The sequence below is a fragment of the Capsicum annuum genome, chromosome 1 (assembly GCF_002878395.1).
Source record: "Capsicum annuum cultivar UCD-10X-F1 chromosome 1, UCD10Xv1.1, whole genome shotgun sequence".
In the NCBI taxonomy this organism is placed as follows: Eukaryota; Viridiplantae; Streptophyta; class Magnoliopsida; order Solanales; family Solanaceae; genus Capsicum; species Capsicum annuum.
Window position 1 is genome coordinate 43,886,446 of NC_061111.1, and position 16,208 is coordinate 43,902,653.

At 29.6% G+C, this 16,208-nt stretch overlaps 1 protein-coding gene across 1 annotated transcript in view; it reads left to right on the forward strand.

Annotated features, from left to right (window-relative positions):
* Positions 1–10,035: 10,035 nt before the first annotated feature.
* The window catches only part of LOC107874920 (ABC transporter G family member 22), a 14,098-nt gene continuing 7,925 nt past the window's right edge, over positions 10,036–16,208 (forward strand). The window contains exons 1-3 of the mRNA XM_016721624.2: positions 10,036–10,176; positions 11,112–11,508; positions 15,227–15,297. Coding sequence (XP_016577110.1) covers positions 11,121–11,508; positions 15,227–15,297 — 459 coding nt within the window. The 5' untranslated portion in view covers positions 10,036–10,176; positions 11,112–11,120. The remainder of the gene's footprint in view (positions 10,177–11,111; positions 11,509–15,226; positions 15,298–16,208) is intronic.

A 16,208-nucleotide genomic window follows, 5' to 3' on the forward strand; every position in this document is an offset into this window, starting at 1 on the left:
ATATATATATATATATATATATATATATATATATATTTAATGATAATTTAATTTTAAACTTTTCATCGTGATTTACAATCACAAAAAAAGTTGTGCATTATTTAGGCTACAAATGTCAATTCTTTTTCTTTCAAATTTCATACGAAGTCAAATATATACCTTTAGATAATTTTAAGATGAAAGTAACATTAAGTTAATTATAAAAAATTAGTAAATGCTAAAAGTTGTATGTCATTTTCCATGTTAAAAAACAAAGAAGACAATTGTAATAAAGTAAGAAACAAAAACCATCTTTTTAATTAATAAATAAGAAGCAAATCATAAAAGATACGTGATATACCCATTAATGATACATCATGCCACATGTTGCAAATATAGCCACTTTTGCCAGCCTAACATGTGTTGTGCTCATTCTAACACGTGGCATATAGTCACTAAATGTTGAAATCTTTTCCTTGGAATTAAAAAATGATGACAAAAGTAATCTTCGTCAAAGATCGTGGTGGAAAGATAAATTTTATTCTCGATTAGAAATTTTGAATTCAGATTCTGAATATAAATTGTCTTTTCGTGTAATGCAGTTTTATTCCCTAAAAGTAAAATTTTAAAACAAGATTTTTATCAAATTTTAATATAAATATTAAATACCAATAATATCATATTCAATGAAATTTTAGAAGTGAGGTCGAAAAAAAATAGAGTATACACAGATCTTACCATCAGAGGCGCAGAGGCACCTTTCATCGATGAACCCTTTTTTATGAAAAATTATACTATTTTTATATTATTTTTATATGATTAAAAATATTTTTTTATGTATATACAGTAGATGTTGAACCCCCTTCGGCTAATTCATATGTTCAATTTTAAGCTCTCTCAATAAAAATTCTGACTCCTCTACTGCTTACCACTACCTCGTGAAGATAGAGAAATTTACGAGAGGGTCTCGGTTCATGTAAATTCAAGTACAAAGAAGAAGAAAAAAAAGAAAACAATGAAGAAAATATGATAACTAACAAAAAGACAGTGACAAACCTACGAGAAAGAAATAAGAACAACAGCAAAATAATACGATTATCAACATACAATAAACAACAGATGATGATAGATATCACAAGTAAGGATTAATAACAGAGTCAGAAATTTGATGAAAAATATGCAACTTTTCCTCTCAATTATATTAAGGATGTGCAAAATTAAAGACTCACTCACAATAGCCAGTAATATTTAGCCTATATATACAATATAATTTTTCGATAAAGAATGTACATCTGACCACCCTTTAATATAGATGGCTCCATTCATAAAAAGGACTATAATACTACGGCCAGTACAACAACAAATATTAAATAAAATATTACTAAACATCAAATAAAAAAAAAAGATAATTAAAACTTGGAGATGACCAAATACACTACTAATATTGTCACTTGTTTTCCACTGTCTGCCATGCTGTGCTGTCTTAGTCACGTGCTTTTCCCTCTTTCGGCCGGCACCGCCTCTACGGAGGCTCCACATTCAACTTATTTTTTTAAAATCTTACTATTATTTTGAAATTCAATTAATTTAAATTTAAATTTATTAAAATAAATTATTTTAGAAACAAAATATTTTTTATCAAATACGATTTACTTTCAAAAGATGTATGAGGTTTTATATTTCGATACTATATTGTAGCTTGATTAACTTGTATTTACACTAAAATTAAGAGGTTATAGGTTTAAGTTTTGGAAACAGCCTCTGACAGAAGTATAAAATAAGATTGCGTATAATATACTCTTGTGGTGAATCCTTCTTCGAATTCTGCATATAGTGAAAGTTTTAGTGTATCGAATTATCCTTTAATATATAAATATGTCATTTAACTTGGCTTTACCCGGTAACCATACCCCAACTTATGATGTGCATAAATAGTCATATAAACTTCTATAAACCTGAACAAATAGACACAAACATCCTCTGTGGGGTGTTCTAAGTGGCATTTCACGTGAAACGCCGCATAGGACACCATGTTAGGACGTGTATGAACACTTATTCGGATTTTATACAAGTTTATGTGTCTACAAATATAATTTGACTTTATCTGGTATCTATATCCTCAATTTATGACGTGCATAAGTAGTCATTTAAACTTCTATAAAGTTGAATAAGTAGACACATGCATTCTCTTTGTGATGTCTAATGTGGAATTTTGCATGAAGCGCCACAATAAACGTCATGTGGAGCGTGTATGGATATTTGTTCAGATTTATACAAGTTTTAGTGTCTAAAAATTTTACTTGGTTTTAGCTGGTAATTATATCTCAACTCATGATGTGTATAAGTAGTCATATAAACTTTTATAAAGTTGAATAAGTATACACATGCATTCTCTATGTTGTGTATTATGTGGCATTTCGCGTGAAACACTAGATAGGACATCATGTAGGACGTGTATGTATGTTTGTTCAACTTAATACAAGTTTAAGTACCTACTTATCACACCCAAAGTCGAAAGACGTAAAACTAACTGAGATCAAAGTAAAAGACACGTTTATTTATTATTTTTAAGAGCGTTTTTGTCAAATGGGGACTTTATTTCCATAGGACGTTCAAGCTTTTCGTTAATACATCTATTTTGGAGCTCGACTAATTTAAATTCGGGTTGAAAATTTTTAATTTGAGAAAAGAGCATTTTCTGCTAAATGCTTCAGAGCGCTTTCGATCAAATGGGACTTTATTCTTATAAGATGTTCGAATTTTTTTCAACTGATATCTATTTTGGTGGTCGAAGGAGAGTCTTGGAGTAACTGGTAAAACTGCTGTCATATGACCAGGAGGTCACAGGTTCAAGCTTTGAAAACAGCCTCTGGCAGGAATATAAGGTAACACTGCATACGATACACCCTTGTGGTGAAGTCCTTCTCGTTCGATATTTATTTTCAAATTTGACTAATTTAAATTGGCAATGAGTGGTTTTATTTTGGAATAGAAACAGTTCCTCTTCATGTTAAATGTGATAATATAAGTGTTGTAGTTGTTATTATTCCCTACTTTTTATATATGTCATTTTATAATATGAGTATCCAAATTTAGTGTTTCAATAGAATGGTATTTAATAGATAAAAGATGGAACAACTAGAATGAAATTATTATAATATCTGAATAAGAAAAAAATGTTATATGAAACCAACAAAATGAAAATTAAAAAAAAAAAAAAAAAAAAGAATAAGAAAATTTATTGAATGGTATAAAATCAATAATGGGCAGCCCGATTCACTAAAGCTATCGTTATGCATAGTGTCCGGGGCAGGGCTCCACTACAAGGGTGTATTGTACGTAACCTTACCTTGCAATTCTGCCAGAAGCTATTTCCAAGGCTTGAACCCGTGACCTCTTGGTTATATGATAGCAACTTTACCAGTTACTCCAAGGCTCCCCTTCGTATAAAATCAATAATATGATAGATTAATTTGGTACACTAAACTAAAAAAATAGGTTTAGAAGCATTTTTGAAAGATCAGTGACTTCTGATTAAAAATATTTTTCACATAAATAAATTTTAAAAATTTAATCAAATTTATTAATTGCTAGATTATAACAACAACAACAACAATAATAATAATAATAATATATACCCATATGAATTCTCACTTATTTTATTTACCTTATTGTCATTGCAAAATGTCCACATGCATTATTATTTATTTTGATAGTTTAAAGTGAGCAATTCCTCTCACTTCTAGATATTTTTGTTTCTCTAATATTTTGGTAAAAACATCCTGTAAAACTTAAATGAGTTTACTATAAATACATATATATCAAAAGTACTAAAAAAAATGCATTTCCAAAATTATATGTATGATGTTTATTATCTGCATCAAGAGGATGCAGCAAGAAGGATGACAATGGAGATTCATTCATTCTTAATTAGAGACCGATTTAAAATTAAAAATTAGTATATTCAAATCTAATGGTATTGAAATAATTTTTCATTATTTATTTAAAGTACTTATGAGTTTAGGTTGTTAACCTACAATATTTCATTTTGATCTTAATTAGATGCATTAAGTTCGAGCTTTAAGAATGAAAAATATTCGATATGAAATTCTTTTCTCTTAATTAAGTTACATGTCATGCTAATTTAAATTAATCGAGTTAATGAATTTTACATATTTTATAATTATCATAAATATATAAATAATTGATCTTATCTTAAAACATTAATTTAAGGAAAACTAAGACCAAGTGGATGAGATGACTTGTGTTGACACATGTCACTTAGGATTGACTTGTGGTTACCAACTATACCACCCAAGCAAAGACAAGTAAGCAAATGTCTTATCAATCCCACCAAAAATGTCCTTTTGGGGGTCACTTTGCCTTAGCCCCACCACCCACTCACCCACTTATCACCCTATTCTATCCAATAATGAATTCAAAATTTAGAAATCATCGATATTTTGAAGGTCTAAAACCCCCTCCCCCCACACAACCCACCAACCCAAATGACCCATCATCACCTTCGTCCAGTGGCGAATTCAGAATTTAAGAGTTGTGAGGATTTGAGAGATCTGAACACACCTATTGATGTTCGAAACTTTAAAGTTCTGCTTAAAAATTAAAGCACACATCTATTTTCTTAATTTATTGAATATTTTAGCTTTTATGTTTTATATCAAATTTAATATATGTTTATATAATTATATTTAATTTATATTGAGTTTAATAAATACGGAAGCACCTCAGAATTGATCTTAGATTCGCCCCTGACCCCACCCACTTCACCAATAGCCTCTGTTATAGAAAGGTAATGCTTATAGCCACTCATACTACAAAACATAAACTTTTCTTGTTACATCTTCAAAATGACCTTGTTACCCTTACTATAATAAAGTTCTAAATAGTAGTGATTTTTCCACATCATTAAGATTAACTATTTAATAACATTTTCTCAATTTTAATTTATGTGTCATATTTTTTTTTTTCATTCGTCTCAAAAGAACGTTATATTTTTTTATTTGATAACTATTCAATGACGTCATTTCTATTTTATTTTTACTGAGTTACACTTAATAAAAAAAAATAATTAAAAAGAAAATATTAAAGTAACTTTAAGATGGACAATTTTGTAAATTTTAAAAAGTCATCATTTATTTGTTAACTCCGTGTCTGGTCAAATAACGACACATAAAATACAACGGAGGATATAATATTTTAATATTAGTTGGAATAAGCGAAGCGAAAATGACTTTAGTCTATAAGTGATAAGAGTTGCTTATTCATATTCTGATAAATAAAATACTTTCTGCTAATTAAACAATAGAAAATTATAAAAATAAAATTCTAAAATATGACTTATGTCGTATCAAACACGAGAGTATATTTTCACGATAAGAATTATTTGATCGATGTTAACAAAAGCTTATCAAGATACATATTACTAGAGAAAACCCAATATCGTATGCTTTTTAGAGAAGAAAAATTTAAATAAAAATCAGACTTTTTTTACTATAAAAATTATGGTGAAATGATAATTATATACGTCTTCATTCTTCATGCATATTTAATTTCATACTCAATTTTTGAAAATAAAATTATCCTGATAAAAAAAATACTTTATACTCGAAACAAAAACTCTTCAAGAAAAATTGATATTAATCGAATTCAAAATAGATACTCCATATGTATCATCTATGGAAAGCAAAAAAAAAAAGGCATATTTGTAACAAATGCATTTAATTAGGAGATAAATAATCATGACAACAATAATGACGAAAATCATGATGAAATAAGAAAAGTAAATGAAAATATTGCACTTCAATATATTCTCTTTTGAGAAAAAACGACCTTATTTTGAGTTGTCATTCGATATTTGATATTCACATCAGATATATCAATAATGAATTCAAAATTTAATTTATATAAGTTCAACTTTCAAGATTTTTTATTAAATATAATTTATTAAAAATTTAAAATTATTCCAACTTATTATTTATTCCTATAGTTTTAATATATTTTTATACATAAATTTATGTTCTGCATCAAAATATATGAGTTCAAACAAATTTGGTTTTTGAATACTACATCGGTCCGGCTTAAAATATTTTAGAAGATAAGACGTTCCCTATTATAACTTTCTAAATTTTTGGACGCACATTCTATATGAAGGTGAACGATACCTCTAATTAAAAACAAAAAAGTCATATTCATTCCACTATAACTCCCAACGACAACAAAATGACCTAGACCTAGTCGTAGCGTAAATGTTCATAATTGAAAACAACCCCTCACCCCCACCACACCCCTCACGAAAAAAACTCGTAATTCCTATTGTTTCGTTCATTTGACTTGAAAAATGTCTTCCTCAATCCCAATAAAGCAATCCGATCTACTTAATAGGTCATCGAAGGATCGCCCAAAAGAAGCTTCGCTCGAAAAATTTTCGAGGTCCAAGCCCGCCCCTCGAACCACAAGCGAACACCCAACAAAAGTCGTAAAAAAATCGCAAATCCTAACCCCCCCCCCCCCCCCCCCACCATAACCCAATCTACTTAATAGATCGTCGGAGGACCGTCTGAGAAATTTCGTCCAAAATTTTTTCGAGGCTCGAGCTCACGTCCCGAACCGGGAACTAACACCCACCGAAAGTCACACAAAAACACAATTTCTGAACACCTCCTTCCACCCCACCCCACCCCACTCTCAACCCCCACCTCCACCCCACCCCACCCCAAAAAAAAAGGTGCAATAAGCTCCAAAAACTCTTTTGCCCTTGAAGCAAGGTAATATAAGAATGGGACAATAGCCTATGGTTTATATATTGACAAAATAACTTTAAATTTCCATTCATTTTTTTCTATTTGTCACCTTCTACCGTTTGATTAAAATGGCGGCATTGCGCCTACCCTAATAAGGTTAAATTTCATTAATGCAAAAAAGGAAAAAATAATAATTCATAAATTGACACAATTAAAAAAATAATTATTTAGTTTCTATATTCAAGATAATAGGTTACAGACAAATTACTAACACGTCCGATGGAAACATTTCGATTCTTCATTTTTTCTCTCATAAATTAAATATACGGTCATAAAATTCATATGCAACAATGTCTAAGTTGTTACAATGATATTGTGTTGTGATCAGTTATTTCATTTTATATGACAGTATTTGATCGTGCATGAATTTTAAGAAAGAAAAGGAGAGTTTTTAATTTTTTTTTTATCTGAAACGAGTTAGCAATATTTGTATCTCTATAAATCAGATCCACATTTATAACATTCCTATACAACAATATCTAAGTAGTTACATTCGTTGGGTAATATTTTTGGCTATGATATAATTTGTATTCTCTTTATTTCAATTTATAATGCGGTATTCGATGATGCGTGATTTTAAAAAGGCATAATACATAAATATGATCCTAAATTTGATATTAAATTTTAACTTTGATCTTAAACTTTAACAGTGCACAATATGACCTTTAACCATTTAAAACTGCACAAATATAACCTCCGATTCTACGTGCCAAAACGTGTGTTCAACACGCAAAACTAGGCGCGTCCAGCTTAAAATTTAAGGGCATAATACATAAATATGATCTTAAACTTTGACAGTGCACAAATATGACCTTTAACTATCAAAACTGCACAAATATAACCTTTAAATGACTTTTCACTATTATTTTTTCATTATTTTCGGCTCAAAGATGAAAATGCCATCTAATTTCTTTTGTCATTGTGCAAAAAGAGCAATATTGAAGATTTATTAATTAGGTGGATCAGCCTCATACGAAAAAATCGCGCGGGTATGTATATATATTATAAAGCAAAGGGCGAGTTTATGTTATATAATATATCTAAATATAATTTATTTAAATATTAAATTAAATATAAACTATACTAATAATAAAACAAATTATAGTAAAAATTATTGTTTTAATAAAACGTTACTAAATTAACATTATTAAGGATCGTAGTGGTAGTATATTAAATTAACGTTATCAAATTAACGTTATTAAAATGTTAGTATTAAATTAACGTTATCAAAACATTATAAAATTAACGCAGGAACGGACCTACATAGTTGTCATGAGGTTCACCCGAACCCTCTCGGTAAAAAAATTACATTGTATATATAAGATAGAAAATTTATATTTATGTATGTACATTAATGTTGAACCACATGAAACAAGATACTTAGACAGCCCAGTGGTGTTATTTGCTCTTCTTGGACGCTTCCTTCAGCTTAGTGCGCGGGTTTGATCCCTGCTAGTGATTTTTTTTTAATAAAAAAAATGCTAGGTGCTGTTATATAAATAAATAATAATAATAATAATAATAAATACCAACCCTTTTGTAAGTAATTACACTCTCTCCCACTTTTTTAATTACTCTACTCTCTCTCCCTATTAATATACATAACATAACCGACATATACATAGCATTCTGTGTATATATTGAGATTTTTGTAATATGTTTAGGGAGTTGAAATTTTTTGTAATATTGAAAACATAAGTTGTGTATTTGTGTAATTTTTAGTAGTAGTAGTAGTAGTAGTAGTAGTAGTAGTAATAATAATAATAATAATAATAATAATAATAATAATAATAATAATAATAAAAACGACGTCGTTTTAACACAAAAAGCAAAACTTTGACTGTGCATAAATATGTCCTTTAACTATTCAAAATTGTACAAATATGACCTTCCTCCAAGTCAGCCCTTTTAACGATGTGGCACCGTATGATTGGATGAGCTTTCCACGTAGGTGCGAGTGAAACTCACGCATGGGGGTTGAAAAATCGGAGGTCATATTTGTTCAGATTTTGAATAGTTAAAGATCCTATTTGTGCACTATCAAAGTTTAAGGTCAAAGTTAAAATTTGATGTCAAGTTTAAGGTTATAATTATGTATTATGCATTTTAAAAAAAGGAAATAGGAATTTTCAATTTTTTTTTGTTTAAAATGAGTCAACGATATTTATGTATCCATATATTTAGTAATAATTTAATCTTAAATTTTACGTTGTTTTCTATCAAACACATTTACATAAATTAAAATAAATAAAATATCATCAACGATGAAGATGAGAAACCTAAAGTTAACTTCTTCTGCTTTAAATAAGAAAGTATGACATCTTTTTCAATATATAAATTAGAAGACAATATGACAAATTAATTAATAATTTTAGAAGGAAAAATAGGGTGAAACATATCAAAGGATAAATCCACATAAATAGCTAGACAATAGGTGCACTTTGTACATAATTCGTACTAATTACTAATTAATAACCGAAAAATATTATCGTAGTTACTATTTAGTATATGAAACATCACATCTATTAAATTAAATTTGAGAAAAAAGAAAAAAATAGAAAGAGTACACCTTAAATTTTTAATCATATGTAACAATATTATTTAGAATATTTGGGTAAATAATATCCTTATTGAGTAGTTTGACGACTTTATAAAATTTCTAATGTTACCTGCTATAATATTAAAAAATAATCTTATAATTCTTATACATTGATAAAATATATAACGTAAACTTAATAAATAGCTAAAAGTCACCAAAATTGATGATAAGAACGTAATACTTTAGACGCGAAAATAGAGATATCTTTTTTTAATAATATTATTTGTTTAAATATTTTTATTATTATAATAAAATATTATTAATATTATTTTCTAAATATTTTTTATTATTATAATAAAATATTATTATAAAAAATGATTATTATGCAAAATAAGATAACGAAAACACTCCATAATAATGATGATTTCTCAAAACAAAAGCAATATATTAATAATTCCACCAAGAATGTGACAACAAAATGTCCAAACACGTGTACGATAGGGATGATTTAGACTAAACAAATTAAAACTTTGACGTTGTTGTTTATAATAATAATAATAATAATATTTTATCATATCATTTTGCATTTATGTCAAATGTTTTTCCACCTTCAGTGGAAATTATGCAAAAATATACTATAATTATTTTGGTGGGGTGGGGAGGTCAAATGGACAAGGGCTTTTATGTAATTTGCACTTTCCCTCTATATATTTCTACCTATAAAAGAAAAAATGCATTGCACTTTGTTCTAAGTAAAATTATTATATGAGTTCTATATAGAAGTGAAATAACATTGAGTTCTCTCTACAACTCTTTTCTTTTTCATTTTGTTATAAGGTATGATTCATTATCTCCTTTCATTTCTCCTCTAGCCCTCGTTTTGAAGTCAGAATTTTCATAAAAAGGTTCATATTATATCATATATACGTAAGTTTCTAGTTAGAGCTAGACGAAAATTCGAGTGAACCTTTTCTATCGTCCCTTTAGATGTCGTTTCGAAGTTAGAATTTTCATAAAGAGGCTCATTCTATATCATATATATACATAAGTTTCTAGTCAGAGATAGACGAAAATTCGAATGAACCTTTTCTATCATCCCTCTAGATGTGCATATGATTCATTATCTTCTTTCTTTTCTACTCTTTTAGTCGTTTCGAAGTCAGAATTTTCTTAAAGAAATTCATTATATATCATATATATAGAAGTTTCTGATCAGAGCTAGACGGAAATTTGAGTGAACATTTTCTATCATCCCTTTATATTTGCATATGATTCATTATCTCCTTTTTCTACACCCTTCCTCATTTTGAAGTTAGAAATTTCAGAAAGAGGTTCGTTATATATCGTATATATACATAAGTTTCTGATCGAAGGTAGACGGAAATTCGAGTGAACCGTTTGGTGCTCCAACCTCTTAATCTCTTATAAAATACACATTTCATTGTTTCATTAGTGTACACATTAAATTCTTGAAACTTTATAGTATATAGTTTTGAAGATTGAATTATTGAAAGGTAGGATATAACCTTTTTTTCTTCCTACCTAAATTTTTTTTTTCTTTTCTTTTCTTGTTATTTTTTAACTTAATAAAAAAAAAATTGTACCAACTTGGACACCTAAGTAAATTTAAGAGAACTTAAATTTGTATTAAGTTTTGAATTATTCATTTTTAATAACTTGAATCCTTATGGATTGTTGTTATTGTTATCATATAATATAATATTTATTATTTGCATGCACATATAACTAACTCAACTATTTTTTAATTAAAGGGGAAAAAAATGATGGATAAAACAAGTAGCACAAGTTTACTACGTACGAAGTCGGACCAATTGGTGGAAGCAATTTCAGCAGCAATGGGAGGAGGTACAAAGTCATCGCCGATGAACGGTGACGGGACGGTAGGAGGAGGGTCAGAGACGTTATCTAGAAAGTCGAGCAGGCGATTAACGGGTGCATCGCCAGGTCGAAGCGGGATAGGGAAGAATAACACTCACATTCGAAAGTCGAGGAGTGCTCAGTTGAAGTTTGACCTAGACGAAGTCACTAGTGGCGCGGCCCTGAGTCGCGCCTCTAGTGCCAGCTTAGGGTTGTCTTTCTCCTTCACGGGATTCACCGTGCCACCTGATGAGATCGCTGATATGAAGCCCTTTAGTGATGACGATACTCGTAAGTACATATTTATTTATCTTTAATTTAATTCGACCTGAACATCTGTCATGTGAAAATTCGAAATATGTGTTATTTTTAAAAAAAATATATTTTAATCATATTTTAGTTCTTTTTCCAAAAAGAAAGGAATGTTCAAAATTTTGCCAACATTTCTTTAATTTGTGCACCACAAAAAGCTCAATCATTTAAAAAGACACAAACACCCTTGTTAACAAAGAGATTTCTTGGTTCAAAATATTCATAACCATACATGTGTAAGGGTACTTTTGTCAATTCTCATATATGCTCTCAACTTTCTATCATATTTATTTTCTCTTTCCTTATATATTATAGTTTTCCTTCCTCTTAGGGCATGTATTGAAAGGCATCACTATAAAAAAATGAAAAAATGAAAAAATGAAAAAATTAAAACTTTACTATAAGTAGTACTAGCAAATAGAAATTAAAATTAAACATTTATTTATATAGAGACATATGATTGGTTCATGAAAGGGAAACTTTATATAGAGAAATGGGTGGATAGAAAGTTCAAACTTTACGGCTCCGTTCTTAATCAGAGTTTTTATATTTAAATTTTGAGTGTAGAGTTATTTTTATCTGACAGTATCGTTTTAATATACATATAACTCAAAATAGGACTTTTCGACTCAAATTCAAATTAGTCTTGTCCTAAAACAGATACCGAACACTCTCGGATTCGAACTAAGTATTATATCATCATTTGGTACGAGCATTTTATCCTTAAAACGAGATTTTTGGATGCGAACTTGGATTAGTCAGATCCAAAAGTAGATAGCAAACACTTTCAAATTCAAACCGTAAATTATGATAAATGGTGCATATATACCCTCCATCATATTTTGGGTACATATATGTCCCTACCGTTAGTGTGAGAGACATGTACGTACCATTTCATTAACGGTACGGACATATGTGACCTAAAATATGACGACGGAAGATATATACGTATTATTTATCATAGTTTAAGAGTATTTGTCCTTTTTTTGTTTTCAAAATACGTTTTCATAATATAAAATTATATTAGTCGAGCTCAAATGCGAACGCTGAATAGTGCTTTAGAAAAAGGCTAAAAGGCTTTGGCCTTTACCTATTTCATGTGCATGGGGCAATAATATTAAATACTGTCACACTGACTTTTTCTTAAAGGTCCCTAAAGTGAGAAACTGATGAAAAGTGGACCCCCTACTTTTTTTATGGTAGTCATATGAAGGTCCTTGGTGAAAAGATTCTTTCATTACTTACATTTGTAAATTAAAAAAAAAAAATTATGAATAAATTTTAATAATTTTATTTAGAAATAATTACAAAAATAACATATTCAGTATTTTCATACAGCAGGCCTGAAGAGGGCAGAACGCATACAGACTATGTCTTTACCTTAGAGGTGAGGTAAATAAGTTGTTACTTATAAACCCCCAATTCAAGACAAAAAATATCAAAAAAAGACGTAAATCGATTTTGATCTGCACAAATTTTTCAAAAGTTAGTTATTTTTTGCTCGCAAAACTTTATCAGAGTTTCATGTCCAAAGAAATACATAAATGTGTCTTTTTAACTTGGCCTCAACTGGTAGTTATATATGTCCCCCAACTTTAGGCACGCACAACCAGATATTTAAATTTGCATAAAGCTGAACAAATAGATACATGCATCCTATATGACAATTCACGTGAGCTTATCATGTAGGACGTGTGTGTCTATTTGTTCATCTTTATACAAGTTTAAATATTTATTTGTACACTTTTAAAGTCGGATGATATAAATATCAACTGAGATCAGGTTAATGAACATGTTTATGTATTATGTTTTTTTTTTTAAATTCATTTCAATTTTTTTTTTTTTCAAATATCAACCACTTATTAATAATGGGATAAAGTTTGGCCTACAAAGTTGTTGTCACACTCCACAATTATCAATAGCCACTTGTTCATATAGTGTGTGTTGCCAATTTTGTTGGTTCAAATAGGATAATTACACAAAGTGGACCCTTTATATATCGGTTTGTTTTAAGTCTTATCATGGTGTTCACTTTGTGCACATAAAATACTTTTGATAGTGTTGAGTGGGATATATCATATATAACAATTATTAATGGAAAAACTCCAAAAAAAAAATGTAGTTTTACTTTATGATTTATTAGCATACTAGTAACTTTGTGTGAGGTGTCAAAATGCTTTGACTTATATTTTTCAAATCTCATTCAGTATTTGATACTTGGATTGATAATCAATTAAATTATAGATCGATTCACACCGAAATTTTTTACATTGAAGGCAGGGGTGAAGCCAGCCTTTGGTAAGGGGTTTCGTCCAAACCCTCATCGATGGAAAGTTGTACTATTTATGCGTGACTAAAATTATCTTTTTATATATATATAGTAGATGTTGAACCCCTTCGACTAGTTTTTCTTCAAACTTTGAACCCCTTTAGTTGAAATTCTGGCTCCGCCTCTGATTGAAGGTAAAACAATACAAATTCATGCAACACGAGGGAGTTGCTCGGATCCCTTCGCTTTCAATCTTGACGTTGTGAGTTCGAGTAATTAAGAGAGCAAAACGGGTGAAAACTCCTAGAAAGGGGTTAAAAAAAATACAAGTTTACACCGAGAAGTCTTACATTAAGAATAAAGTGTTAGTAAAAAATATGACTTCACATTCAGAACTCGAACCTAAAATCTCTAGTTAAGGATTATATAATCACTTTTTTTTAGAATTTTGTTGGCAATGGTTAATATCATGCACACACAAGGTCTATTTGCAACATGTATTTGGTTAATATACAACTATTAGGAAAATAGTATAATCAACTAAAAACATATTATAGTTTAAAACCTTGTCATGATCACATTTTATATTTCTTTAGTATGGAACTTCTATATATATATATATATATATATATATATATATATATATATATTTCTATCGGAAACAATCTCTATACCTCACTTTTAAGGTAGCGATGTGGACTGTATACACTCAGGGGCGGACCTATGCATAGTTTTTGAGTGCTCTGGCACCCACTAAACTCGACGCGGAATAAGTATAATTACATTAAAAATATACCAAAATAGGTATAAATTATATAAAATCACCTACTAAACAAGAAGTTGGTTAGGTGCACTGGCATTTAGGTTGATCTTTAAGGCTCTCCATTGGTAGGTGTGCTCGGGTTCAAACCTGGTTAACGTGATTTTTTATTTTTTTCCTATTAGTAAGCACCCACACTCCTTAAATCCTGGGTCCGCCACTTTATACACTGTACCCTTCTCAAACTTCATTTTGTGGGAATACACCGGGTATGTTGTTGTTGTCGTCGTTGTAGTGAGAAATTTACAAATATTATTACAGGTTAAAGACCACTACTTTTCATAATCATCATTTCTTTAAGTTTGTGTCGAGTCAAATGATGTGACATAAATTGAAATAAATGAAGTACGTCTTTAGTAGGAAGTAACGTGCGATAAATCATCGTAATCTGAGGTCTATGATCAATGATCATAAACTATATTCCCGGGCGAAACTACAATGTAATATGTGAGTTCACGTAAAATCCACTAAATACCTATAAATATTTGATTATGAACTGAGTTTTTATTATATTAACTTATTGTTATTGCAGGAACAATAAATTTCAAATTCTTAATTCGCCACTGACTATATATATATATATATTATATTATATGTACTTATTGCAGCTGAAGATATTGAGACTGGCACAAGAAAGATGAAAATTCAAGCAGAACCTACTTTACCAATATATCTCAAGGTGTGAACCTAATTTTAAATATAGCAAATTAATTACCATAAAATTCACAAATAAAATTTTCTTGAAATTATTTGTTTTATAATATGGTAAATTAGCATGTATAAAATGTGTCAAATCCCTTTCTTTCCTCCACGTTCGCCCGCGTAGTGGCAGAGCTATATAAACCGAAGGGTGGTTAGTTGAACGTTCTGGTGAAATATTATAGTAATGTAGGTATATACATGTCAAATTAAAAAAAAAAAACTGGAATTAGCTACGAACTTTGATATAGAAATGTATGTAATGTATGTTTTTGTGAGGAAAAAAGCTTTAAAATATATTTGGCGAAATTTGCTGTAACACGCCTCAACTTTGCGGGGGCTCCTATGACCCAGCTCGACTATCTATTACTATATTTCTGTGGCATATTTTGTCCAGCAGGGCCATTGAGTGAATACGTGCATACTGAGCGCGTAAGGGTCTGAAGTGGTCAAGCTGGACAAATATATGCCACAGAAATACGGTAATAAATAATCGAGGGAGGTCATAGGTCTCCCGCTAAGTTAAGGCGTGTTATAGCAAAGTTCGTCAAAGTTTAGGTATATTTCTGACTTTTTTCCTTTTTTTTTAGTAGTAGTAGTGTATATTACTGTGAACATCCTTAGCGAAATTTCTGACTTTGCCTGTTGCGCATATATGTATTTGGACAGGCAAAGGAGGGAGGTTAAGGTTACGAAGCGAACCTTATGAACATTTGGCAAATGTATATATATGAATATCAGGTTCAGTCTTGTACAGAATCTCATTTTCATGTGGTATTTTTGTACAAGACTTTCCCTCCTCATAATTTAACAAAGTGATAACGGTCAAAAATACATCTGAACTATATCTTTTCCGCGAGTTTTACACCCGAACTATATCTTCAACTATCA